This window comes from Pristiophorus japonicus, chromosome 4 (genome assembly GCF_044704955.1).
Source record: "Pristiophorus japonicus isolate sPriJap1 chromosome 4, sPriJap1.hap1, whole genome shotgun sequence".
NCBI classification, from domain to species: Eukaryota; Metazoa; Chordata; class Chondrichthyes; family Pristiophoridae; genus Pristiophorus; species Pristiophorus japonicus.
The window spans coordinates 178,599,972-178,626,878 of record NC_091980.1 but is presented as its reverse complement, the minus strand read 5'-3'; the positions used below and the strand labels follow the sequence as shown (position 1 = coordinate 178,626,878).

General features: G+C 47.8%; 1 protein-coding gene across 2 annotated transcripts in view; it reads left to right on the top strand.

The window, feature by feature from the left end:
• The first annotated feature begins 3,337 nt into the window (after nt 1-3,337).
• Nucleotides 3,338-26,907, top strand: part of LOC139263179 (C-type lectin domain family 18 member A-like) — a 185,193-nt gene continuing 161,623 nt past the window's right edge. For both annotated transcript variants that reach the window (XM_070878855.1, XM_070878854.1), the window contains exons 1-2: nt 3,338-3,818; nt 4,291-4,382. In XM_070878855.1, the coding sequence (XP_070734956.1) occupies nt 3,707-3,818; nt 4,291-4,382 (204 nt within the window). In that variant the 5' untranslated portion in view covers nt 3,338-3,706. The remainder of the gene's footprint in view (nt 3,819-4,290; nt 4,383-26,907) is intronic.

Sequence of the window (26,907 nt, the reverse complement as noted above, 5' to 3'; positions counted from 1 at the left end):
TCCTATTACTATCGATGAGAATACCACCGAAAACACATTAAACACAACATTAAAAATACAAAAACACCTCACATATTTAAAAATAATTGAACTTAAAGTTAATTAAATGTTTTAGAAAAAATATATATCTTTTGGATTTTTTTTTACGTGTTTTAATAGAGTTTAAAATAAACTTACCTTAGTGGACAGGGTTTTTAACGTAAAAATGTGTTTTTAAATTTTATTTTTATATCTTTTAAAACTCTTACGCTGGTAAAAGTAGGCTATGCGCCTGCTTTTACCAGGTGCAAGAGTTTGAAGGACATTCGCTGGGCAAGAGATGGGCAGATAGCCCAATCTCGCCCGCTCGAATGTCCTTCCTGCAGGAATGCAGAAGATCTGTCAAGAGCTATCTTGACAGATCGGAAAAGCTGGTTTTTGGTGCATGCACATTGCGCGCTGAAAACCGTCTTTTGTGAGGCCTCGCTAGGTCCGTACGTATTCTGTACGGACGGGGCGAGGCTGGGATTTCAGGGCCAAAATGATCGGCAGTGAACTCAGGACATATCATTATAGAATGTCACTAGTCCCTGCTCCCAGACACAGTTTCATTGGTTTATTGTTGCCTCTTTTCTATTGCTAAGCTAGTTTTCAATCCAGTTAGCTAATTTGCTGTTAACTCTGTGAGCGTCAATCTTTTTTGTTTATGATTATTGAGGAAACTATTGGTTAAGATTCTCAAATTAATTGCTTTCTGAGTGTGGGTCTGAGGTGAGCTCAGCAGTTTTGTTAAGTTGAAGGTCTAACATGTACCTATGAGGTACATCACCCCTTGACCTCTAATAGAGTCGCTGTTCAAGACATTAAATAAGCTGTGACGTACAGGAAGTAACAAGGAACATCGCTCTTAAACATTGGCCTGGATTTTGCATTAAGAATAACGTGAGATGCGAGACTATCAGCGTTCACCGTTGTTATGGAGTAACTTGGACAGTAACTTCCGGAGTCTGCACATGTGCAGTTAAACACGGAAGCCGGGAAGTTGTCTGAGTTGGTCTGTTGCTCCGTAAGCTTCGCTACACATGTACCTCACAGATAGATTCAGCATTCAAATACATGAGGGTGTGAAATTGCGATAGTTATCCACTGGATACCCACGAAACACAGCATAAAAAGTTAGAGTTGGTGCATGTGGTTGTAAGTGAATTTTAATGGTGTGATAAATCTTAATTACTGCCAATCAACTTCTCTAGCCCTTAAAAGTGTATTTTACAAGTGTGGAGACTCATTCTTTCAGAGTTTAATAACTGTTGGAGATTTCTAAAACATTTTTTTTTAATTTACATTTTTTCTGTCTCTTTATCTCTCTCTTATTCTTATCTTTCTTTCCCTCTCTTTAATTTGTTTTCTGTACATGATTTTACACTGAATTAAATATTCAAATTTATACTTCCTGGTTTAGACTCTGCATGTCTCAATGAGGATTCTTAAATCTAATTGGTTGAAGAGACACATTGTTGCTTTCCTGTTCACACATGCCACAGATCTCCTGTAGAGGGCGCCGTGCTGAAAAGGATCGTCAGTAACTGTAAGTTGACGCTCAGAGGCCAATAAAAACTCTGTGGGCAGCGTGAAGGACAACGAGCACGTTCCTTCACTGCTGACCACAAACTCTGGGCCAATATTGTGGCTGGATCAAAATCCTGGAACTCCCTATGGAAAGCACTGTGGGAGCACCATCACCACATGGACTGCAACGGTTCAAGAAGAAGGCCAACTATCACCTTCTTAAGGGACAATTAAGAATGGGCAATAAATGCCAGCTGAATGTACACAGAATAAGCAGATTTCCATCTCAACCTCCTCAGAATCTGAGTTCATTGCAACAGTAATCTAACCTCAGCAAAGCAATGACAGAAATAACCAAGTGAGGTCAAGGAGGATAAAACCACACCATGAGAAGTTGGCATTGCGATCTGACACAGCATCACTTCATCTTACTCAGAAACAAGTGTCAGCCGGGATACCTGCATGTTATGTGCCGTTACTGTACGGTGTAGTGTGTACACCAGTCAATGGACGTAGTTACTGCATGATGCTATTTCAGATAGACATAAAAGATCCCATAGCACTATTTCGAAGGGGAATTATCCCTGGCGTCCTAGCCAATATTTATCTCTCAATCAACATCACGAAAAATAAATAGATTATCTGGTCATTATCACATTGCTGTTTGTGGGAGATTGCTGTGCCCAAATTGGCTGCCGTGCTTCTTACATTACAACAGTGACTACACTTCAATAAGTACTTCATTGGCTGTAAAGCGCTTCGGGATATCCGGTAGTCATGAAAGGCTCGATATAAATACAAGTCTTTCTTTTCTTTTTAGTGCATCTCAGTCCCTGGATGCAGTTACTGCATGGTGCATGCAATGCTCTCAGTCCCTGGATGCAGTTATTGCATGGTGCATGCAGTGGTCTCAGTGCCTGGATGCAGTTACTTTTTTTTAATGTATTCGTTCATGGGATTTAGGCGTTGCTGGCAAAGCTGGAATTTATTACCCATCCTTAATTGGCCTTGAGAAGGTGGTGGTGAGCCGCCTTCTTGAACCGCTGTAGTCCGTGTGGTGAAGGTACTCCCACAGTGCTGACTTTGTCGTAGCAGTTTGGTACAACGGAGTGGCTTGCTAGGCCATTTCAGAGGGCAGTAAAGAGTCAACTACATTGCTGTGGGCCTGGAGTCACAAATCGGTCTGACCAGGTAAGGAAGGTAGATTTTCTTCCCTAAAGGACATTAGTGAATCAGATGGGTTTTTCCAACAATCTGGTAGTTTCACAGTCATTATTGCATTAACTATGAGGGTGAAATTGCCCATTTTTATAGCCCCATTAGGGGGGGGCAAGACAGTTTTGCCTGGGGGAGGGGAGGCACTACCGCCTCCCGGGAAATTGCTTGGGAGTTTGCAGCGGTGCCACGGTTAGTTCTCTAGGCTGCCACGCAACCCCTCACCGCCCCGACTTCTTATCGCCCAGTCCCCGTGCTGCCATCGTTTTTTGTCAGCCGACTCTCGGATCAGCTCGACGATGGCGGCCCTAGCGTGGTCTGGGCCGCCATCATGCCGCCTGACAATCCATCTTGGGTGCTGGGCTGCAGGCCAGGTCATACGTTGCCCTGGTGAAGGCCATTAGAGGCCATGCAGAGTGCATAGCAGGACTCCCCATTAATCGAAGGGGAGGAGCATTGAAGCATGTCAGCACTACGTGGAACATCCTCGTACCGCTGAACATTTCTCTCCAGTAGCGCCCTAGGACCCGCCCCCTAAGGAATTTAAATTCCCCAGCTGCTGTGGTGAGATTTGAACTCACGTCTCCAGATTATTAGTCCAGGCCTCTGAATTATTAGTCCAGTAACATAACCACTATGCTATCGTACCCCTGCACATTGCACATAGTACGTAGCTGTCCCTGGGTGCAGATACTGCTTGGTGTAAGCAGTGTGTAGCAGTCCCTGGGTGCAGTTACTGCACAGTGCATGCAGTGTGTCGCAGTGGGCTGTGGTGACGGGGTTGCATTCTCTGTTCCTTTGCTTGCTTGTTTCCCCCTCTCTCTCTCTCTCTGGCTCTCCGCTCCCTGCTGCACCGTCTCAGCACAGGGAGGCACAGTGTGTGGGACGGCAGCAAGTGAACAAGTGTACCAGGCTTTCTCCTCTGATCACCGCTCAGTCCCAGATGCAAGGACCGGCTGTGCTCCCGATCTTCCTGGCCAGCCTGATGGTGGCAGCTGCCACGGGAGAGGCAAATGCAGCGCCGGGGAAAGACACCTTCAACTGGGATCTGAAAGGTAAGGGCACCGGGGCAACGCCGAAGTCCCTGCGCACAGAACAAACGATTGACATTTGATTTAAACTCTGCACCAATTATTAATGATCTGCTCTTGTTCCCGGGGGTTACAGTTAATAAAAAGACTAATTTCTGCCTCCCAATAAAAACTTTCGATGACAGTTTGCAGTTTGCAAAAACTTTCATCTGATCTTTTGAGCAGAATCTCTGATGGCATCTCGTTCAAAAAGAAGGGTGACTCATTTTAGGATCAGATCCTGCAAAGGGGGCGAACTGAACCTAGAAGTTTCCAAAGATTGTTTTTTTAAAAACTGCTTAAAATGAATAAATAGAGGAGTCCTGTTAATCCCTAGTATCTCCTACAAATGCAAGTCACAGATTCTGGACCTTTGCGACACATTCCGTTGCCATGGAGTTCTTCAGACCAGGCTCGGCATTTGCATTTTTACACTTTTATCACCTTCTCCCTGCAGAGTTGGCGCCCAAAGAACGCTTTGCCATCCTGGCCCACCACAACCGTCTCAGGACCAAGGTCGAGCCCCCTGCGGCTAACATGCAGAAAATGGTAAGCTGATTCATCTCTCCCATCCTTTCCGCGCTGGAAGTGTCACACTGCCCCGCTTCTTAAACTCTCAGCTTAACCATAAGCTGTTTGCAGAAGTTATTTACAGGGTGCAAGGGGCAGTGCTATGACTGAGCTGTTCACAAGTCTGCTTCTGGGGGAATGATGACCAGTACAGCATGGCACCGAGTTACACAGGGGACAGTCAGTGAGTTACACAGGGGGCAGTCAGTGAGTTACACAGAGAGTAATCGAGGGTAATCAGTGAGTTACACAGGGGGTAATAGAGGGTAATCAGTGAGTTACACAGGGGGTAATAGAGGGCAGTCAGTGAGTTACACAGAGGGCAGTCAGTGAGTTACACAGAGGGCAGTCAGTGAGTTACATAGAGAGTAATCGAGGGTAATCAGTGAGTTACACAGGGGGTAATAGAGGGTAATCAGTGAGTTACACAGGGGGTAATAGAGGGCAGTCAGTGAGTTACACAGAGAGCAGTCAGTGAGTTACACAGGGGGCAATAGAGGGCAGTCAGTGAGTTACACAGGGGGCAATAGAGGGCAGTCAATGTGTTACACCGGGGGCAGTCAGTGAGATACACAGGGGTCAGTGAGTTACACAGGGGGCAGTCAGTGAGTTACACAGAGAGTAATCGAGGATAATCAGTGAATTACACAGGGGGTAATAGAGGGTAATCAGTGAGTTACACAGGGGGTAATAGAGGGTAATCAGTGAGTTACACAGGGGGCGGTCAGTGAGTTACACGGAGGGTAATAGAGGGTAATCAGTGAGTTACACAGGGGGCGGTCAGTGAGTTACACAGGGGGTAATAGAGGGTAATCAGTGAGTTACACAGGGGGCTGTCAGTGAGTTACACAGGGGGCAGTCAGTGAGTTACACAGGGGGTAATAGAGGGCAGTCAGTGAGTTACATAGAGGGCAGTCAGTGAGTTACACAGGGGGCAATAGAGGGCAGTCAGTGAGTTACACAGGAGGCAATAGAGGGCAGTCAGTGAGTTACACAGGAGGCAGTCAGTGAGTTACACAGGGGGCAATAGAGGGCAGTCAGTGAGATACACAGGGGGCAATAGAGGGCAGTCAGTGAGTTACACAGGGGGCAGTCAGTGAGTTACACAGGGGGCAGTATGTGAGTGACACAGGGGGCAATCAGTGAGTTACACAGGGGGCAGTTAGTGAGTTGCACAGGGGGCAATAGAGGGCAGTCAGAGAGTTACAGAGCGGGCAGTCAGTGAGATACACAGGGGGCAATAGAGGGCAGTCAGTGAGATACACAGGGAGCAATAGAGGGCAGTCAGTGAGTTTCACAGGGGGCAGTCAGTGAGTTACACAGGGGGCAGTATATGAGTTACACAGGGGGCAATCAGTGAGTTACACAGGGAGCAGTTAGTGAGTTACACAGGGAGCAGTCAGTGAGTTACACAGTGGGTAATAGAGGGCGTTTTAGTGAGTTACACAGGGGGCAATATGTGAGTGACACAGGGGGCAATCAGTGAGTTACACAGGGGGCAGTTAGTGAGTTGCACAGGGGGCAATAGAGGGCAGTCAGTGAGTTACAGAGCGGGCAGTCAGTGAGATACACAGGGGGCAATAGAGGGCAGTCAGTGAGATACACAGGGGGCAATAGAGGGCAGTCAGTGAGTTACACAAGGGGCAGTCAGTGAGTTACACAGGGGGCAATAGAGGGCAGTCAATGAGTTACACAGGGGGCAGTCAGTGAGATACACAGGGGGCAATAGAGGGCAGTCAGTGAGTTACACAGGGGGCAGTCAGTGAGTTACACAGGGGGCAGTATGTGAGTTACACAGGGAACAGTCAGTGAGTTACACAGGGGGCAGTATGTGAGTTACACAGGGGGCAATCAGTGAGTTACACAGGGGGCAGTTAGTGAGTTACACAGGGAGCAGTCAGTGAGTTACACAGTGGGTAATAGAGGGCGTTCAGTGAGTTACACAGGGGGCAGTATGTGAGTGACACAGGGGGCAATCAGTGAGTTACACAGGGGGCAGTTAGTGAGTTGCACAGGGGGCAATAGAGGGCAGTCAGTGAGTTACAGAGCGGGCAGTCAGTGAGATACACAGGGGGCAATAGAGGGCAGTCAGTGAGATACACAGGGGGCAATAGAGGGCAGTCAGTGAGTTACACAAGGGGCAGTCAGTGAGTTACACAGGGGGCAATAGAGGGCAGTCAATGAGTTACACAGGGGGCAGTCAGTGAGATACACAGGGGGCAATAGAGGGCAGTTAGTGAGTTACACAGGGGGCAGTCAGTGAGTTACACAGGGGGCAGTCAGTGAGTTACACAGGGAACAGTCAGTGAGTTACACAGTGGGTAATAGAGGGCGTTCAGTGAGTTACACAGGGGGCAGTATGTGAGTGACACAGGGAGCAATCAGTGAGTTACACAGGGGGCAGTTAGTGAGTTGCACAGGGGGCAATAGAGGGCAGTCAGCGAGTTACAGAGCGGGCAGTCAGTGAGATACACAGGGGGCAATAGAGGGCAGTCAGTGAGTTACACAGCAGGCAGTCAGTGAGATACACAGGGGGCAATAGAGGGCAGTCAGTGAGTTACACAGAGAGCAGTCAGTGAGTTACATAGAGGGCAGTGAGTGAATGACACAGGGGGCAGTCAGTGAGTTACACAGGGGGCAGTTAGTGAGTTGCACAGGGGGCAATAGAGGGCAGTCAGCGAGTTACAGAGCGGGCAGTCAGTGAGATACACAGGGGGCAATAGAGGGCAGTCAGTGAGTTACACAGCAGGCAGTCAGTGAGATACACAGGGGGCAATAGAGGGCAGTCAGTGAGTTACACAGAGAGCAGTCAGTGAGTTACATAGAGGGCAGTGAGTGAATGACACAGGGGGCAGTCAGTGAGTTACACAGGGGGCAGTCTGTGAGATACACAGGGGGCAGTCAGTGAGTTACACGGGTCAATAGAGGGCAGTTAGTGAGTTACACAGGTGGTAGTCAGTGAGTTACACAGGGGGCAGTCAGTGAGTTACACAGGGGTCAATAGAGGGCAGTCTGTGAGATACACAGGGGGCAATAGAGGGCACTCACCTCACCATTAGAAAATAATAACTTGCTAATATATTGCTGACTGACTTGCCTTGTTATTTCATTGGGTTTTGGTGCAGGCAATAGCTCTTTTAAAAATTGTTATGAGCTCAATTTGGTCATCATCTTCTTCAGAATGCGAAATGGAAGCACGAAACCTCCATCAATTTTTAGCTTTTTTCCTGTAATGTTAGGTTGGGTTTTTTTTTATCTCAGGGGAATCGCCATCATGCAAGGAAACTGACAAATTTAAATTCCTGAAGACTTGGGTCTTTGTAATTATCCAGTTATCCCTACTTATTCATTGCCTGTTTCAAATCTATTTAAAATCTCATTATTTCCACTTACTTCCTTTTGTTATCTTCGTGTCTCATTAATTCACAAGGAGGATGGGAATTCCTGGGCCAAACCTCCCTTCAGCCAGGTTGTGTGTAAATCAGGGCCTCCTTTAAATAGCAAAATGGGTCTGTCTAGGATTGGGTCTCCTTCAACCCTAGGGCTGGCCTGTCATGGTCAAAGTTTATTCATCCCCAAGGAAGGGTCTGCTTTGACTGAAGCCTTCTTCGGTCAATGAATAGAGATCTCTGCATGCTTGCTTACATGCAGCTAACATTGACTAATATGATCGAGTCAGCTGTTGCCCAGTGGTGCCACTCTCGCCTCTGAGTCAATAGGTTGTGGGTTCAAGTCCTACTCCCGGACAATCCAGGCTGTAATGAGGGAGCGCTGCACAGTCAAAGGTGCCGTCTTTCGGATGAGACATTAAACTGTAAAACATCCCACTGCACTATTTCAAAGAGCAAGGGCGTTCTCCCCAGTGTCCTGGCGAATATTCATCCCTCAACCAACATCGCTAAAGCAGTTTATCTGGTCATTATCACATTGTTGTTTATGGGAGCTTGCTGTGCGCTAATTAGCTGCCATGATTCCCTACATTACAACAGTGACTGCACTTCAAAAACAATTCATTGTCTGTAAAGTGCTTTGGGACATCCTGAAGTTGTTGAATACGCGATAGAAAGGCAAGTCTTTCTACTAATGGCCTGGATTCTTTTTTTAATCCTGATTTTATTTTTCCTTCCATCCCATGGCCTGCCCACGCCACTCCTGGTGCAGTGCTCTGACTAGCTTCCAAATGGCAAAGTCTGCTGATAAGAGGGCAACTTAAAAAATATATATTTGTAAGAAAAGAGATGCAACCTTGTGAGCAAGATTGGAGGAGGGGGAGGGGAGTTGATTCCAGCTCCCTTCCAATAGACAAGGCCATTTATATTGAGCTTGTTGGCCTTTCCATATACTGTGTTGAGAAAAAAAAATCACCATGGTTACCAGTGTCGTAACAGCCAGACAACAAATGAACAAACTCCCACCTATGAACTAAGCCGTGTTTGAGAGAAATCCTCTATCAAAGGAGAGAACCAGATAATTAATTGGCCTAATAATCAGTAATATGATCGCCAAGAAGACTTGTCAATAAAGAGCCTTCAAATAATTCAAGACATTTGCTTCAGATCCTTTGTTGCTTGCTATTCTGCCAACCTTTCTTGCCCAGGAAAATGCTCTTTCTAAAAATGATCAAAATGAGACATCTTGTGACATGAGGTGAGGGTGTTCAGTATTGGGACAGGAGCGTTGGAGAAAAAACTCAGTTAGGCTTTGATATCCATTCAAAGTGCACTAATCTCCCAGATCTGTCACTCCCTGCCGACGTAAGGGGATTGCGACCTAGTTCCCACAAAGATATATTTTCAATGTTAGGCTCAGTAAGACTTAAGCGACAATAAAGCGAAATAAAGACAGATAAAAATCGCAGGTCGGCACCCAGTCTTTAGTAACACATCTTGTTACATGTGCAAAGTCTAGTATACTGTGGTTATATACAGCAAGGCCCTGGTAAAGAAAGACTTGCATTTGTATAGCGCCTTCCACGACCACCAGACATCTCAAAGCAGTTTACAGCCAATGAAGTATTTTGGAGTGTAGTCACTGTTGTAATGTAGGAAATGCAGCAGCCAATTTGCGCACAGCAAGATCCCACAAAGCAATGTGATAATGACCAGATAATCTGTTTTGTTATGTTGATTGAGGGATAGAAATTGGCCAGGGCACCGGGGATAACTCCCGTGCACTTCTTCGAAATAGTGCCATGGAATCTTTTACATCCACTTGAGAGAGCAGACGAGGCCTCGGTTTAACATCTCATCCGAAAGATGGCACACCCTCAGCACTGCCTAGATTTATGTGCACAAGTCCTGGAGTGGGACTTTAACGCCCAACCTTCTGACTCAAAGGCGAGAGTGCGACCCACTGAGCCACAGCTGACACTAAGTGCTGAAATCATTGCGCTAAGTGCTCAGCAGCAACTTGCATTTATATAGCACGATTAACGTAATATGATCTCCAAGAAGACTTGTCAATAAAGAACCTTCAAATACTTCAAGACATTTGCTTCAGATCCTTTGTTGCTTGCTATTGTGTCAACCTTGCTTGTCCCAAGGCGCTTCATGGAGCGTTAGTTAAAACAAAAATGACACCGAGCCACATAGGAGCACAGTGACTATTTGCACTGTGTTTTTCTGCACCTGCGTCCTCTGGCAACGGGGTGCTGCTGATCCTCCGACATGCCGCATGGAGTCCGCTGCTGAAACATTTTCTTCCGCTGCCGGTGGAGTTGGATTTGCTCCCAGCCTTTGCATTATATCTTGCATTATTTGGAACATTTTCACGGCCTTCTGTGAGAGAGAAAGCATTGGAGGTGGTGGGGAGAGAGAGATAGCGGGTGTGAGAGAGAGAGAGAGAGAGAGAGAGAGCGGGGGGGAGAGAGAGCCGGCCGGGGGTAGGCGGGGGTGGGGTGGGGATAGAGAGATGAGGGGGGGGGTAGACAGAGAGAGCCAGGGGGAGGGAGGGAGAGAGAGAGAGACCAGGGGGTGGGGGGGAGAGAGAGCCTGGGGGGTGGGGGGGGGGGAGAGAGAGGGGGGGAGGGGGTAGACAGACGGGGGGGAGGGGAGGGGGGGAGAGAGAGACCCTGGGGTGGGGGAGAGAGAGCCGGGGGGGGGAGAGAGAGGGGGAGAGGGGGTAGACAGAGAGACCGGGGGGGGGAGGGAGAAAGAGAGATAGACTGCGGGGGGGGGGGGGGAGAGAAAGGGGGGGAGGGGGTAGACAGAGAGACTGAGGGGGGGAAGGGAGGGAGAGAGAGACCCTGGGATGGGGGAGAGAGGGCGGGGGGGGGGAGAGAGAGGGGGGAGGGGGTAGACAGAGAGACCGGGGGTGGGGGGAGGGAGAGAGAGAGAGAGAGACCGGGGGGGGGAGAGAAAGGGGGGGAAGGGGTAGACAGAGAGACTGGGGGCGGGGGGGAGGGGAGGGAGGGAGAGAGTGAGAGACCCGGGGGGGGGGGGAGAGAGAGTCGGGGGGGCGGGGGGGGGGGTAGACAGAGAGACCGGGGGGGGGGGAGGGAGGGAGAGAGAGACCGGATGTGGGGGGAGGGGGGCGGGGAGAGAGAGACAGAGCCAGGGGGCGGCAGGGTAAAGAGAGAGAGAGACCGGGTTGGGGGAGGGAGAGAGAGGGAGCCGGGAGGGTGGTGGGGGTGGGGAGAGAGAGAGAGGGGATAGACAGAGAGATGGGGGGGAGAGAGAGCTGGGGGGAGGGAGTGTGTGAGACGGGAGTGGGAGAGAGAGAGAGAGAGCCGGGGCGGGGAGAGAGAGAGCTGGCGGGAGGGGAAGGGAGGGGAGAGAGATGGGAGGGGGGGAGAGAGAGAAACACGGGGGGGGCGGGGGGTGGTGCGGTAGAGAGAGAGAGAGATACGGGGGTAGAGGGGGAGAGAAAGAGAGACATGGGGGAGGGGGACGAGAGAGACACAGGAGGAGAGAGAGAGGGAGGGGAAGCAGGAGGGGGGAATCAGACGGGAGAGTGGGAACTCAGCCAAGGCGTATCACGTTCTTTCAACCCCTTTTACACCCACACCCGAATTCTCGGAAAGCTCGGTGCATGTGTTACAAGGGACATCGTTGGAGTGGATGAAATCCAGAAGTCACGACACTGCCACTATTCACTTCATAGCCAATAAACCTGTTAACAATCTGCACACAATGCCCCATCTATGGCGGGGGGTGGTGCGGGGGCGGGGGGGGCGGATGGGTAAGGTCAGGAACTTGAGCTGGGGGTGCATGAACTTGGGCTGGGGGGGGGTGGGAAGGAGCTGGTGATGGCATGAACTTGAGCTGGTATAGGATCAGGAACTTTGGTCCGGGGAGGCATGCACATGGGCTAGGATGGGGTCAGGAACTTGGGCTGGGGTCAGGAACTTGGGCTGAGGGAGGCATACACTTGGGCTAGGATGGGGTCAGGAACTTGGACTGGGGTCAGGAACTTGGGCTGAGGGAGGCATACACTTGGGCTAGGATGGGGTCAGGAACTTGGGAGACTTTTGCTGGGTTGGTGGAGCACTATCCTCTCTGGGTTCTGAGGTCAGAATGGCTCGAATTACACTTTGCAAAGTCACTCAGAACTTGGGCTTTGCTGTTCCAGTTACACATTCCAGAGAAACTTCTGGGTGTGGCTTAACCTCCAAGGGGACCAATCAGCAATCAGGTCATGTGTTACTAGAGAGCCAAACAGCATTTTCACAGTGCAAATAACTACATCCCACAAGGAGGTAACCAAAAGCTTGTTCAAAAAGGTCAGTTTTAAGGAGGGTCTTCAAGGAGGAAGGAGAGGTAGAGAGGCGGAGAGGTTTAAGGAGGGAGTTCCAGAGTTTAGGTCTTCACTTGGCAGCTGAAGGCACGGCCGCCAATGATGGAATGATAAAAATTGGGGATGCTCAAGAATTGGAAGAGCGCAGAGATCTTGGAGGGTTGTAGGTCTGGAGGAGGTTACCAAGATAGGGAGGTTACAAAAGTAGCAGCAGCAAATTAATGGCCCCGATATTTGCTCGGAGCCAGGAAGAGAGCGGGGAGGAGGATTTGCGGCCAAAAACCCGGAGGTACGGGTTTCCAACACGTCCGGCCAAATTTAACAGAAGGGCTTTCACATTGTCGGGCGGGAAATCAGCTGGGGAGCAGAGGTCGGGTAAGTTTGACATCGCAGGAGGTGGAATATGGTACGGGGGGGAGGGGGGGTGGGCTGCAATTTGGACATCGTGGGAGGTAGGGGTCGGCCGATCGCGGGGTCCATTGTGTACAGGAAAGCTTGGGGGAGGGGCAGGGGGAATCACTGTTGCTCCTCCTGGCCCACATGCAGTGCTGTAAAGGCTCTTACCTCATGGATCCGGCCCATCTCGCCTCTTTTTACCTGCCGTGATTCCTGTGGCCCGGGAAACCCAGCCTCCATGCATTAAAAATGAAAATCCTGTTACAATGGAGGCACTCGGCCTCCTTACAGATTTTAGAGATCGACTTGCCTCCTTTGAGCTGGTTAGTCATTCGCCTCCCTGACCCGCCTCCGTTAAAACCGGAAGTGGGTGGTTTGGGATCGGGTTTGAGAATTTAACATTTTTTACCTTCCCACCTGCACCCAAACCACCTTGGGGGTTAAAATTCCAACCCCTCCCCCCATAGTCTCACTTATCGAGGATGAAAGAGGAGGAGGCTCTTTGCTGGATGAATTGTACGCGGCTGTAACAAGTGGTGCTCGAGACAAGCAGGAATGGTCAGAGCTGCATGATACGGGTGGAAAGGATGCTGCACTGTTCCGACGCAAGGGGATGTGAGGCAGAGACAGGGTGAAGAGATGCTGAAGGAGAGGGAGCAGATCTTCACATTGCTAGAGAGAGCGAGAATTGGATAATGCTTGAGGGAGGGTAGGAAAAATGAGCTGTTGTGACAGGGGTGGCGGGGGAGAGAGAGAGAGAGGCAGGCAGAGACAGAGTTGTAAAATACTACCGGGTGGTGGGGTGTTCAGGGAGCTGAGCTGTATGTCGTTGGGGGAGACAGGCAGAGATAGAAAGGGACATGCACAGATAACTGTACGGCACGAGTAAGGGGAAGATGGAGAGAGAAAATTTGTTGCTTTGATGGGGAGGGGAGAGAGAGAGAGAAAGAGATAAAATGAGTTATGATATGAAAGAAAGAACTTGCATTTCCAAAGCACATTTCATGACCACAGGACTTCCCAAAGTGCGTCGCAGCCAATGAAGTACTTTTTGACATGGTCACAGTTATACTGTAGGAAACATGGCAGCTAATTTTAGCACAGCAATCGCCCACAAACAACAATACGATAAATACCAGATCATCTGTTTTAGTGATGCTGGTTGAAGGATAAATATTGGCCAGGACACTGGGGAGAACTCCCCTACTCTTCTTCGAAATAGGGTCATAGGATCTTTTAGGTCAACCTGAGAGGACAGATGCCTCGGTTTAACACCTCATCCAAAAGACGGAACCTCCGACAGTGTAGCAGTCCCTCAGTACTGCACTGCAGTGTCAGCCAGGATTATCGGCTCAAGTCTCTGGAGTGAGACTTGAACCCACAACGTACTGACTCAGAGGGAAGGGTAGAGACAGAGCTGCGTGGTACTGGGATAGAAGGAGCTGAGCAGTATGACATGGCGGGGATGGGAGAGATTGGGAACATGCTAAGAGATCAGCTAGGGGAGAATGAGGCAAGACAGTGGAGAGAGAGCAAGGCTGTAGGAATCTAAGAGTGCTTGCTTAGGGAGTCTTGTGTCGGGCATGCAAACGATGTGGCCCACCCAGCGGAGCTGGTCGAGTGTGGTCAGTGCTTTGATGCTGGGGATGTTGGCCCAATCGAGAACACTGATGTTGGTGCATCTATCCTCCCAGGTGATTGGCAGGATCTTGCAGAGACAGCGTTGGTGGTATTTCTCCAGTGATTTGAGGTGTCTACTGTATATGGCCCATTTCTCTGAGCCATATGGGAGGGCGGGTATCACTATAGGCCTGTAGATCATAAGCTTGGTGCCAGATTTGAGCATCGTCTGCATTTCCGACATGAGACTCCCAAAGCAAGCGCTCTGCTCAGAACTCCTTCATTGCAAGCGATCCCCAGGTGGGCAGAGGAAACATTTCAAGGACACCCTCAAAGCCTCCTTGATAAAGTGCAACATCCCTGTTATGTCTGTAATGCACTTATGAATGACTCCACGAGGCAATGTGTTGTACTCATACTGTAGTGACCTTGGTCCTTTATTTATAATTCCAGAGTGAGGCACAAGCATGGTGGGCAGCCTTTCATACTGGGCCCTGCACACCTATACAGGTGACCCTCAGGTCTCCCACCGCAGTGCCTTCTGGTGGACAGCCTCTGCCACGGGCCGGAAACCCCGGTCTCCACCAGTTGCACCCTCTAGTGGTGCCAGCATAGTATATATACACAGTATAAACCTTATTGATAGTACATCACATAACAAGTTTCCATCTTATGCAACTGTGCAGTGACTACACAGAAAGTATATCTATAGTCTGCATATATAACAATCCCCACTAACATCTGGGAATCTCTGGCCAAAGACCGCCCTAAGTGGAGGAAGAGCATCCAGGAGGGCGCTGAGCACTTCGAGTCTCGTTGCCGAGAGCATGCAGAAACCAGCGCAGGCAGCGGAAGGAGCGTGCGGCAAACCAGACTCCCCACCCACCCTTTCCTTCAACGACTGTCTTCCACTTGTGACAGAGACTGTAATTCCCGTATTGGACTGTACAGTCACCTGGGAACTCACTTTTAGAGTGGAAGCAAGTCTTCCTCGATTTCAAGGGACTGCCTATGATGATGATGAGGAATCTAAGTGGTTCCTCAGTGTGGCGCTGATCTGGCATGAGGAAGGATTGGGGGCTTGTCTTGACTGTGATTGGTACTTGTTTCTTTCTTAGTTTTAGACAGCTTCATTAATCTCAGGAAGCTCTGACACACCCCAACATGAGTAGAATGTTTCATCCCTTGTTATCCTATCGACTAGATTCACTCTGTGACAAACAGGGCCCATTACAATCTAAGAAAAGAGTTTTGGAAACAATCATTTAACATACATTAAGTGGGCATAACTGATCAGAAAAAATAGGTGGAGATCTGTTATGTTAGATTCTGCCTATTTTGCGCCCCATCCAATGTTGCAGTCGTGTTTTGTACAGCTGCCAAAATCTCCTATCATTATATTAAAATTAGGCCCTGATGACCTCATTTAGAAGTCCATAAAATTTGCCCGTGTAAAGTCCTCAGTCATCTATCTGCCCATATACAATGGGCACTCGGGACTACGAGGTTGCACTATTTACGGAAATGCATTCAAAGAGCCCTATAATAGAATTTGGACCATATTGGGGCTATTTCTTAATAATGTTTTTTTTCATTTTTTCCTATTTAGTTGGCCAGGAGGCTTTGTGGCACGGGTTCTGGCACAGCCATTGTTTTTTTGTTATGGCCACAATATTGGGTTTCCCAATGGGAATGTCCCTTAGAATTTGAGTGTCAGCCAGGGCTCAGCGTTAGCACTCTCATCTCTGAGACAGGAGGATTAACATCCCATCTGAAAGACAGCACCTCCATCAGTCCAGCATTTCCTCAGTGCTGCACTGGGAGTGTCGGCCTAGATTATGTTTTGAAGTCTCTGGAGTGGGGCACAAAACCACAACCTTCTGACTCAGAGTGCTACCACCTGAGCCACAGCTAACACCTTGAAGTCCCCTGCATTATCTCCTGGACTTTAGAGAACACCGTAGAGATCTGGGCATGAGCAATGATACCAAATGCAATGACAGTCACACAAGGTAAAGGAGCTCGGGTTCATTCTGTTCTTTTTGCATCAAAACCACTCTCCGAATACGGCCCCATGGATTTTAAACAACTTCACTTCTAGTTTTACTGGCGGTGGAGGGTGGGGGGGGCGGTGGGGGAGGGGGTTTGCTGTGGTGAAGGGGGTGTGGAGAAAGCATAGTCTCCTAGCAACCTTGGAGCCACCACAGTTTCATTGAACACCAATTGAGCCAACGGCTGAAGTGTTTAAATTGACTTCTCTTGTTACTCTGAAAGAAGATCCTTTCTGTGGCAGTCGCCAATAAGAGCCAGTGCTTTTGAGAATACTGAGGCGAACTTTACTGACAACTGAGGGAGAGAGAGGGAGGAAGCCGGTGGAGGCGGAGGCGGTTTTCTGTCTTCCTGAAAAATGAGAGAAAATAAACGGCTTTTTGAGCCTTTAAATGTCAACACCAACCCCATCATCATCATAGGCAGTCCCTTGGAATCGAGGAAGACTTGCTTCCACTCCTGAAGTGAGTTCTTTGGTGGCTGAACAGTCCAATATGAGAGCCACAGACTCTGTCACAGGTGGGACAGACATTTGTCGAAGGAAGGGGTGGGTGGGACTGGTTTGCTGCCTGCGCTTTATTTCTGCATGCTCTCAGCGTTGAAACTCGAGCTGCTCAGCGCCCTCTCGGATGCACTTCCTCCACTTCAGGCAGTCTTTGGCCAGGGACGCCCAGGTGTCAGTGGGAATGTCATACTTTATCAGGGAGGCTTGTAACGTTTCCTCTGCCCACCTTTGGCTCATTTGCATTGAAGGAGCTCCGAGTAGAGCACTTGCTTTGGGAGTCTCGTGTCTGGCATGCGGACTATGTGGCCTGCCCAGTAGCACCAACCAATGGAGCAGTAGCTCCGCTGAAGGTGTCAGCCGTGGCTCAGTGGATAGTGTAATGTATTCAATGCTCACACATTTGTAGAGCTGTTAAGTTGGGTGTGTCTTAGCCAGTTACGTGATGTTCACAAGACTCAATAAAACCCCAGCCAGTTGGGTTCAGGGGATCCACGATGAGGCAGTTGATTGTAGGCCTTGATGGATGAACTGGTAATGTGTGGTGTGATTGTTGAACCTTTTCTAATAAACCAACTGGTTCTTAATAGGAATGTGTTGCAATGAATTCTTAAGCAAAGAACCCATGAAGCAAATACAGTACAGGTAGCACTCTCACCTCATAAGGGTGTGGGTTCAAGCCCCACTCCAGAGACTTGGGCCGACACTCAGTACTGAGGGAGTGCGGCACTGTCAGAAATGCTGTCTTTCAGATGAGACTTTAAACCGAGGCCCCGCTGCTCTCTCAGGTCAATGTAAAAGATCCCATGGCAATATTTCGAAGAAGAGCAGGGGAGTTCACCCCTGTGTCCTGGCCAATATTTATCCCTCAACCAGCATCACTAAAATAGATTAGCTGGTCATTTATCTCATTGTTGTTTGTGGGACAATATTTTTAACGCCCCGATGATTTTTCTCCCAGGATTTGCTCGCAGCAGTGTCCGGGAGATTAGTTTTCAATTCCTGGAGACCCCAGGACAATCCTGGAGGATGGACAACCCTAGCTCCGATCCAGGGATTTGCTGTCTAACTTTATATGCTGTTGTTAACTGTGGATTGTACACGCTGTAGCTAGTAATAGGCATTTTGCTCAGGGCATTGATCCAGTTCTCTAGTGTTATTGTTTGAAGTGCCTCGCCCTGTCTGAGTTTACAAGGGCATCTGACCTCGAATCTTGTGTTATATTTACATTGTTTTATAGTTTCGCTGTTAGGCTGAACACTGCCAGTCAGGGATTGTGGGTCAGGAGGGGGAGGGTTAACATTCTAAGGCAGTGATTTGGAAAGAAAGAAAGACTTGCATTTATATAGAGCCTTTCATGACCATCAGACGTCTGAAAGCTCTTTACAGCCAATGAAGTACTTTTGGAATGTAGTCACTGTTGTAATGTAGGAAATGCGGCAGCCAACTTGCGCACAGCAAGCTCCCACAAACAGCAATGTGATAACGACCAGATAATCTGTTTTGTTATGGCGATTGAGGGATGAATATTGGCCAGGACACTGGGGGATAACTCCCGTGCTCTTATTCTAAATAGTGCCAGGGGATCTTTTATGTCCACATGAGAGAGCAGACGGGGCATCAGTTTAACGTCACATCTGAAAGACGGCACCTCCAACAGTGCTGCACTCCCTCAGTACTGCATTGGAGTGTCAGCCTAGCTTTATGTGCTCAAGTCTCTGGAGTGGGCTGTAATCAGGTCCGGAGCCGAGTGGTCCTGTTGAAACTCAAACTGAGCATTGGTGAGCAGGTTATTGATGAGTAAGTGCTGCTTGCTAGCACTGTTGACAACCTTTACATCACTTTGCTGATGATTGAGGGTAGACTGATGGGGCAGTAATTGGCCAGATTCGATTTGTCCTGCTTTTTGTTGACAGGGCATATCTGGGCATTTTTTCCACATTGTCGGATAGATGCCAGTGTTGTAGCTGCACTGGAACAGCTTGGCTACAGGCACGGCTAGTTCTGAAGCACAAGTCTTCAACACTACAGTCGAGATGTTGTCTGGGCCCATAGCCTTTGCTGTATCCAGTGCGTTCAGCCGTTTCTTGATATTACGTGGAGTGAATCAAATTGACTGAAGATGTGCTTCTGTGATGGTGGTGACCTCAGAGAAGGCGGAAATGGATCATCCGCTCTGCACTTCTGGCTGTAGGTGGTTGCAAATGCTACAGCCTTGTCTTGCGCAATTGTGTGCTGGGCTTCGTCATCATTGAGGATGAAGATATTCATGGAGCCTCCTTCCGTTAGTTGTTTAATGGTTCACCACCATCCACGACTGGATGTGGCAGGACTACAGAGCTTTGATCTGAACCTTTACGTGGGATGGTTTAGCCCTGTCTATAGCATGCTGCTTCTGCTGTTTAGCATGCACGTTGTCCTGTGTTGTAGCTTCCCCAGGTTGTTACCCCATTTTTAGGTACACCTGGTGCTGCTCCTGGCATGCTCTTCTGTACACCAGGGTTGGTTTCCTGGCTTGATGGTAATGGTAGAGTGAGGGATATGCTGGGCCATGAAGTACAGATTGTGGTGGAATACAATTCTGTTGCTGCTGATGGCCCACAGCACCTAATGGATGCCCAGTTTTAAGCTGTTAGATCTGTTCTGAATCCATTCCATTTAGCACAATGGAGTGTGTCCTCAGTGTGACGAAGGGACTTTTTCTCCACAAGGACTGTGTGGTGGTCAGTGCTACCAATACTGTCATGGACAGATGCATCTGCGACAGGGAGATTGGTGAGGATGCAGTCAAGTAGGTTTTTCCCTCGTGTTGGTTCCCTCGCCCTTCAGGACTCGGCCAGCTCGGTCAGTAGTAGTGCTACTGAATTCACTCTTGGTGATGGACATTGAAGTCCCCCACCCAGAGTACATTCTGTGGCCCTTGCTACCCTCAGTGCTTCTTCCAAGTGGTATTCAACATGGAGGAGTACTGGTTCATCAGCTGAGGGAGGCCAAAAGGTGGTAATCAGCAGGAGGTTTTCTTGCCCATGTTTGACCTGATGACATGAGACTTCATGGGGTCCAGAGTCAATGTTGAGGAATCCCACGGCTAGTGCCTCCCAACTGTATAGCACTATGCTGCAACCTCTGGTGGGTCTGTCTTGCCGTTGGGACAGGACATACCCAGGGATGGTGATGGAGGAGTCTGGGATGTTGATTCTGTGAGTATGACTATATCAGGCTGTTGCTTGCCCAGTCTGTGTGACAGATCTCCCAAGTTTCACACTAGTCCCCAGATGTTAGTGAGGAGGACGTTACATGGTCGACTGGGCTGGGTGTGCCGTTGTCGTGTCCGAAGTCAGTGCCGAGGTCGATGCCGGGTGGTCCCTCTGATTTAATCCTATTATTGTTTTTCGTAGCGGTTTGGTACAACTGAGTGGCTTGCTAGGCCATTTCAGAGGGAAGTTAAGAGTGGGTCTGGAGTCACATAGAGGCCATACCGGGTAAGGGCGGCAGATTTCTTTCCCTAAAGGACATTAGTGAGCCAGGTGGGTTTTTACGACAATCAGGTAGTTTCATGGTCACCATTACTGATACTAGCTTTGGCTCAGTTTCAAATTACTGTCTGATAACGCTGCTGTGAGGCGCTTTGGTACGTTTTACTACATTAAAGGTGCTATATAAATACAATTGTTGTTGTGTTGTGGGGTGAGTATAAAGACTCTCATGGATGTTGGGGGTGAGTGTAAACACTCTTTATGGGTTTCCTTAATCATTATAATAATCATTGTAGGCTCTTGCCCTCTTATACCCTCTAAACTGAGCGTTGAAGTTCAGCCCGGTTCTGAACTAGTAGCCTGAGACAGTCTAGAAACATTTCTTCAAAAATACGCCACTCAGTATTCATAGCAGCAACTCCAGGTGCAGCAAGGGCAGGGTAATGGCTGCGACTCTGATTTAAGAAATATTTTGAGTTGGATGGTCTGACCTTTCCAAGCACTGCCGTGCAATTTAGCAACACCTCTGTTGTTTTTAGATTGGGAAATGTAGGTGAAAGGGACAGAGCCTACAATGTAGGCTATAAACAAGGTCAAATAACGAGAGAAGATAACACAGAAAATCGGTGACACCACAAAGTAAAAAAGAAAGACTTGGATTTCTATAGCGCCTTTTACGACCACCGGATGTCTCAAAGCACTTTACTATCAATGAAGTACTTTTGGAGTGTAGTCACTGTTGTAATGTAGGAAAGGCGGCAGCCAATTTGCGCACAGCAAGCTCCCACAAACAGCAATGTGATAATGATCAGAAAATCTGTTTTAATGAAGTTGGTTGAGGGATAAATATTGGCCAGGGCACCGGGGATAACTCCCCTGCGCTTCTTCGAAATAGTGCCATGGCATCTTTTATGTCCACCAGAGAGAGCAGACGGGGCCTCAGTTTAACGTCTCATCCGAAAGATAGCACGTCTGATAGTGCAGCACTGCCTCAGCACTGCCTAGATATTTGTGCTCAAAACTCTGGAGTGGAACTTGAACCCTCGACCCTCTGCCAAGCCTTCGGTTTAAATGTCTGTACATTATAGGAGGGTAGGAGAGCTGAGAGAGGGAGGGACATCCGCTGAGGTTGAGGTCCTCGGTGAGCATGGGTTTGAGTGGGAGACGGTGCAGGGGCGGAACATGATTTCAACACTAAGAGGACAAAGGATTTGGAGCCTGGGAGGAGGAAGAGCTACAACACTAATCCTGGGATTCAGACCACCAGACGGTGGAAGGAGCTTCCTAAGGAGGCTTGGCGAAACGGTGTTGGAATCAGAGGCTCCAGTGCATCAGGCAGTTCTAGACCAGAGACTGCGCTACATCTGTGTCTGTCTATATCAGGAAGACTTGTGTTTATAATGTGCCTTTCACAGCCTCAGGGTGTCCCCAAGTGCTTTACAACCAATGAAGTGCTCCTAAAGTGCAGTCACTGTTGTAATGCAGGAAACGTGACAGCCAATCAGAGCATAGCATGATCCTACAGACAGCAATGTGATAATGACCAGGTATGGTGTTGGTGGATGGATTTCTTTAAATAGTGCCGTGGGACCTTTTACCCGAGAGGGCAGTTGGGGCCTTATCTGAAAGACGGCACTTCTGACGGTGCAGCACTCCCTCAGTACTCCGCTGGAAGTGTCAGCCTAACAAGTTTGTGCTCAAGTCTCTGGAGTGGGATTCGAACCAGGAGGTGAAAACACACTCTTCGCGCCTTTGTTTGTATCGGAAAACACCTCACATCAGACAGCATTGCATCCCGAGTCTCATGCTTGTATAAGAGCAGGAGCTTTGTGTTTGTAAACTGACATCAGCTGCCTCTGTCAATCTAACCCTGTGCTTATAATACCTGCATGATACTGTATCCATGATCCTTACAGTCACAGCGAAGAACATTCCCTCGGAATACCATCGATTCCTCTTGAGTGATTTTCTGTTTCCCCCTCCTGCTCAGAATCTTTTGCCGACTGATTGATGTTTACTGGGAATACTTGGAATGATTTTCTTTTTCTGCCGCGCGGTTTAAGTGGTGAGCGCATGTACAGTTCCCTTCCTTCTTCATTGCTTTGAGTTATCGTTTCGGCCCACAGAATGCCGCTTAAGCTGTAGGCCTCACCCGTGTATTTATAACCTGGTTGAATGGCCCCAGCTTCAGCCCTGACACCAGCTGTTGTCTCCCTTCACGTCAAAAGATGTTGGCAGTAGGCGTAATGAATTAGGGTCGCTAAAATATTCGGCCCTCTGCAAATCCGCACGACCATAGACCTCAAAGAGTTAAGAGGTCCGAACTGTGTTGCGGTCCTCAGTGCCTTTCTGAGTCAGGTCACGTCTTTCTTAAAGCAGGTGGCTTCCTGGCCTGACATACAGAGCTTCAAAGTTCAACACTACTCTGGTAAACAACGAACATCTGCCTCTGTCCCAGCTGTTATCTCACACTCCAACCGTGGGAACTACCGCTCCCCCCCCCTCCACCCTCCTCCCCCTCATGGCCCAACTCGCTGCCAGACATCGTGCTGGATCTGTGAGACCGAGCACTCTCTGCCAGAACTCCAAAGAACCGCCCCTGTTCCCTGTCGGTTGTGGCACAGTGGGCAGCACTCTCACCTGTGAGTCAGAGGGTCGTGGGTTCAAGTCCCACTCTAGAGACCAGAGCACATAATCCAGGCTGACACTCCACTGCAGTGCTGAGGGAGTGCTGCGTCGTTGGAGGTGCCGACTTTCGCATGAGACATTAAACTGAGACCCCATCTGTTCCCTCAGGTTGATGGAATACCTCCCACGGCACTATTTTGAAGAAGAGCAGGGGAGTTCTCCCCGGTGTCCTAGCCAATATTTATTCCTCAACCAATTATTTCCACATTACAACAGTGACTACTCTCCAAAAGTACTTCATTGCCTGTAAAGTGCTTTGAGACGTCGGTGGTCGTGAAAGGCGCTATATAAATGCAAGTCTTTCTTTACTTTCTCAATCAACATCACTAAAATAGATCAGCTGGCCGTTATCACATTGCTGTTTGTGGGATCTTTCTGATATAGATATAACTACAGTTTCTTTCAGAACGAGGCACTTCTGTCTCTGCAGATAAAGCTGGACACTCTCTCAGGTGACAGAGTAGGTTGCCGAGCGACGTAGTCGGGACATCAATGACCTCATCAGAACGTATCCCACCTGACCAATGACTGCTATAAGGAGAAAATGCTGAAAAACATTCAGCAGGTCAGGCAACATCTGCGGAGAGAGTTAACGTTAGAGATTTAACAGTTTAGAATCAAGTACAGAGCCAGGGAAAAGAGGAGGAAAGAACAATGGAGAAGGTCTGTGATAGTGTGGAAGGCATGAGTGATTAAATGACAAAAGGGATGATGGTGCAAAGCAAAAGGGGGTGATAATGGGACAAGTAAAGAAACAAAAGATGGGTCCAGAGGATTAGCAAATGGTTGCAGCAGAATAGCAGGGGGGGAGGGGGGGGGGGTGAGCATGGAAAATCTGGCAAAATGGCTCGAGAAAAAAGCCAGGTAGACCCCAGGAATGCGGACCTTCCCGTCGGCCGTGTACAGAAAGGAGACTCCTATCCCACCTGTCTGCTACTGTATGGACTGACCCAGCAAACAGCATCACTTAGCTTAAGGTTCCACTCCAGGAACTTGAGCATATAAATCTAGGCTGACACTCCAGTACGGTACTGAGGGAACGCTGCACTGTCGGAGGTGCCGTTTTTGGATGAGGCCCCGTCTGCTCTCTCAGGTGGATATAAAAGATCCCATGGCACTATTTCAAAGAAGAGCAGGGGAGTTATCCCTGGTGTCCTGGCCAATATTTATCCCTCAATCAACATAACAAAAAAACAGATTATCTGGTCATTATCACATTGCTGTTTATGGGAATGTGCTGTGCGCAAATTGGCTGCCGTGTTTCCCACATTACAACAGTGACCACACGTCAAAAGTACTTCATGGGCTGCAAAGTGCTTTCAGACGTCCGGTGGTTGTGAAGAGCGCTATATAAATGCAAGTCTTTCTTTCTTAGAACTGGCTCATCCTAATCCAGCCCAGGAACATAGAAACAGAAGTAGGCCATTCAGCCCCTTGAGCCTATTCCACCATTCAGTGAGACTATGGCTGATCTGTATCCTAACTCCATCCACCTACCTTGGCTGCATATTCCTTAATATCCTTGGCTGGCAAAAATCTATCAATCTCAGATTTAAAATGATTAATTAGCTACCATCTACTGCTTTTTGTGGGAGAGAGTTGCACACTTCTATCACCGTTTGTAAAGAAGTGTATCCTAATTTCTCTCCTGAATGGCCTGGCTCTGATTTTAAGGTTATGTTCTCTTGTCCTGAACTCCCCCACCAGTGGAAAACGTTGCTCTCAACCTACCTTATCAATTCAATTCAAAACCCTAAAAACCTCAATCAGTTCACCACTTAATCTTCTATATTCCAGGAATATAAGCTTAGTTTATGGAATCTCACCTCATAATTTAACCCTAGGACCCCTGGTATGCCATTGAAAGGAGTGCAATCCAGAATAGCTTTCTAAGAACTGTACACCGTACCCCAGATGTGGTCGAACCAAGGCTTTTTATAGCTGTAGCAAAACTGTTTCCCTTTTATATTGTAGCCCTTTAGATATAAAGGCTAACATTTAATCAGCCGTTTTGATTATTTTTTGTACCTGACCACTACATTTTAGGGATCTGGGTACATGGCCTTCTAAATCTCTTTGAGCCTCCACTGTTCGTAACTTTTCACCATTCAAAAGATACTCAGATCTATCCTTTCGTGGTCTAAAATGGATGACCTCACATACCTGCTTTGAAAGCCATCTGCCGCAGAATTGGCCACTCAATCTATTAATGTTTCTTTGTAATGTTATTCGCCCTTCAACACTACTTACTGTACTACTTCTCTTTGTGTCATCAGCAGACTTGGATATATGACTCTCTATTGTGTTATCTAAGTCATTACTAAATGTAATAAATAGTTGAGGCCCCAGCACAAATCCTTGTGGGACCCCACTAGTCACTTCCTTCCAATTCGAGCACATATCCATTATCCCCACTCTCTGTCGTCTACCACCTAACCAATCTCCTAAGCAGGTCAATAATTTGGCTCCAATTCGATGAGCTTTAATCTGAGTTAATAGTCTGTTATGTGGAACTTTATCAAATGCCTTCTGGAAGTCCATATAAACTACATCCATTGACATTCCCCTGTATACTACTATAGTTACTTCCTCAAAAAATCACTTGGCCCACCCTTTACAAACACATGTGGATTACATAGGATTACATAGGCTATATGGTACAGAAACAGGCCATTCGGCCCAACCAGTTCATGCCGGCGTTTATGCACCACTCGAATCTTCTCCCGTCTTTCCTCATCTAAATCTATCCGCATAACTCTCTATTTCATTCTCCCTCATATACTTTAGCCTCCCCTTAAATGTATCTATACAATTTGCTTCAACCACTCCCTGTGGTGGCGAGTTCCACATTCTCACCACTCTTTAGGTAAAGAATTTTCTTCTGCATTCCCTATTGGATTTCTTGGTGACTATCTCATTTTGATGGCCTCTAGTTATTCTCTTCCCGACGAGTGGAAACATTCTCTCTGTATCCACTCTATCAAAACCTTGCATAATTTTAAAGACCTCTATTAGGTCACCCCTCAGCTTTTTTTCAAGAGAAAAGAGACCCAGCCTGTTCATCCTTTCCAGATATGTATACCCTCGCATTGTTGGTATCATCCTTGTAAATCTTCTCTGCACCCTCTCCAATGCCTCTATATCCTTTTTATAATATGGCGACCAGAACTGCATGCAGTACTCCGTGTGGTCTAACCAAGGTTCAATATAGGTTTAGCATAACTTCCCTACTTTTCAATTCTATACCTCTAGAAATAAACCCTAATTTGCTTTTTTTATGGTCTTGCTAACCTGTGTCGCAACTTTTAGTGATTTGTATATTTGTACTCCGAGATCACTTTGTTCCTCTACCCCACCTCGACTCTCACCCTCCATGGAATAAATGACCTCCCTATTCGTCCTACCAAAATATAATACCTCACATTTATCCGTGTTGAACTTCATTTGGCAATTATATGCCCATTCTGCAAGATTCTTAGTGTCCTCCTGTAATTTGTTGCAGTCTTCCTCAGTATTGACTATCGCCCCCAATTTGGTGTCATCCACAAATTTAGAAATTGTGTTTTTGATTCCAAAGTCTAAATTGTTAATATAAATTGTGAATAACAGTGATCTCAGCAGTGAATCTTTGGAACACCACTACCCAACTTCTGCCACTGTGAATAGCTACCGTTGACCCCAACTCTCTGCTTTCTGTCTTGGAGCCAGCTAGTTATCCAATTTGCTACTTGTTCTCTGACTCCACATTCTCTGACCTTGTTCATCAGTCTATTAAGGGGAACCTTATCGAAGGCATTTTGAAAATCTAGATAAATTACATCTACTGCATTACCATTGTCTACTCTCTGTTCTCTCTTCAAAAAATGTAATGAAGTTGGTCAAGCAAGACTTTCCCTTTTGAGATCTATGCTGACTATTCGTTATTATATTTTTGATTTCTAGATGTTCTTCTATTTTCTCCCTTAGGGATTCCATTATTTTTCCTACCATCAATAATAAGCTGACTGGTCTATAATTCCCTGGACATGTTCTCTCCCCT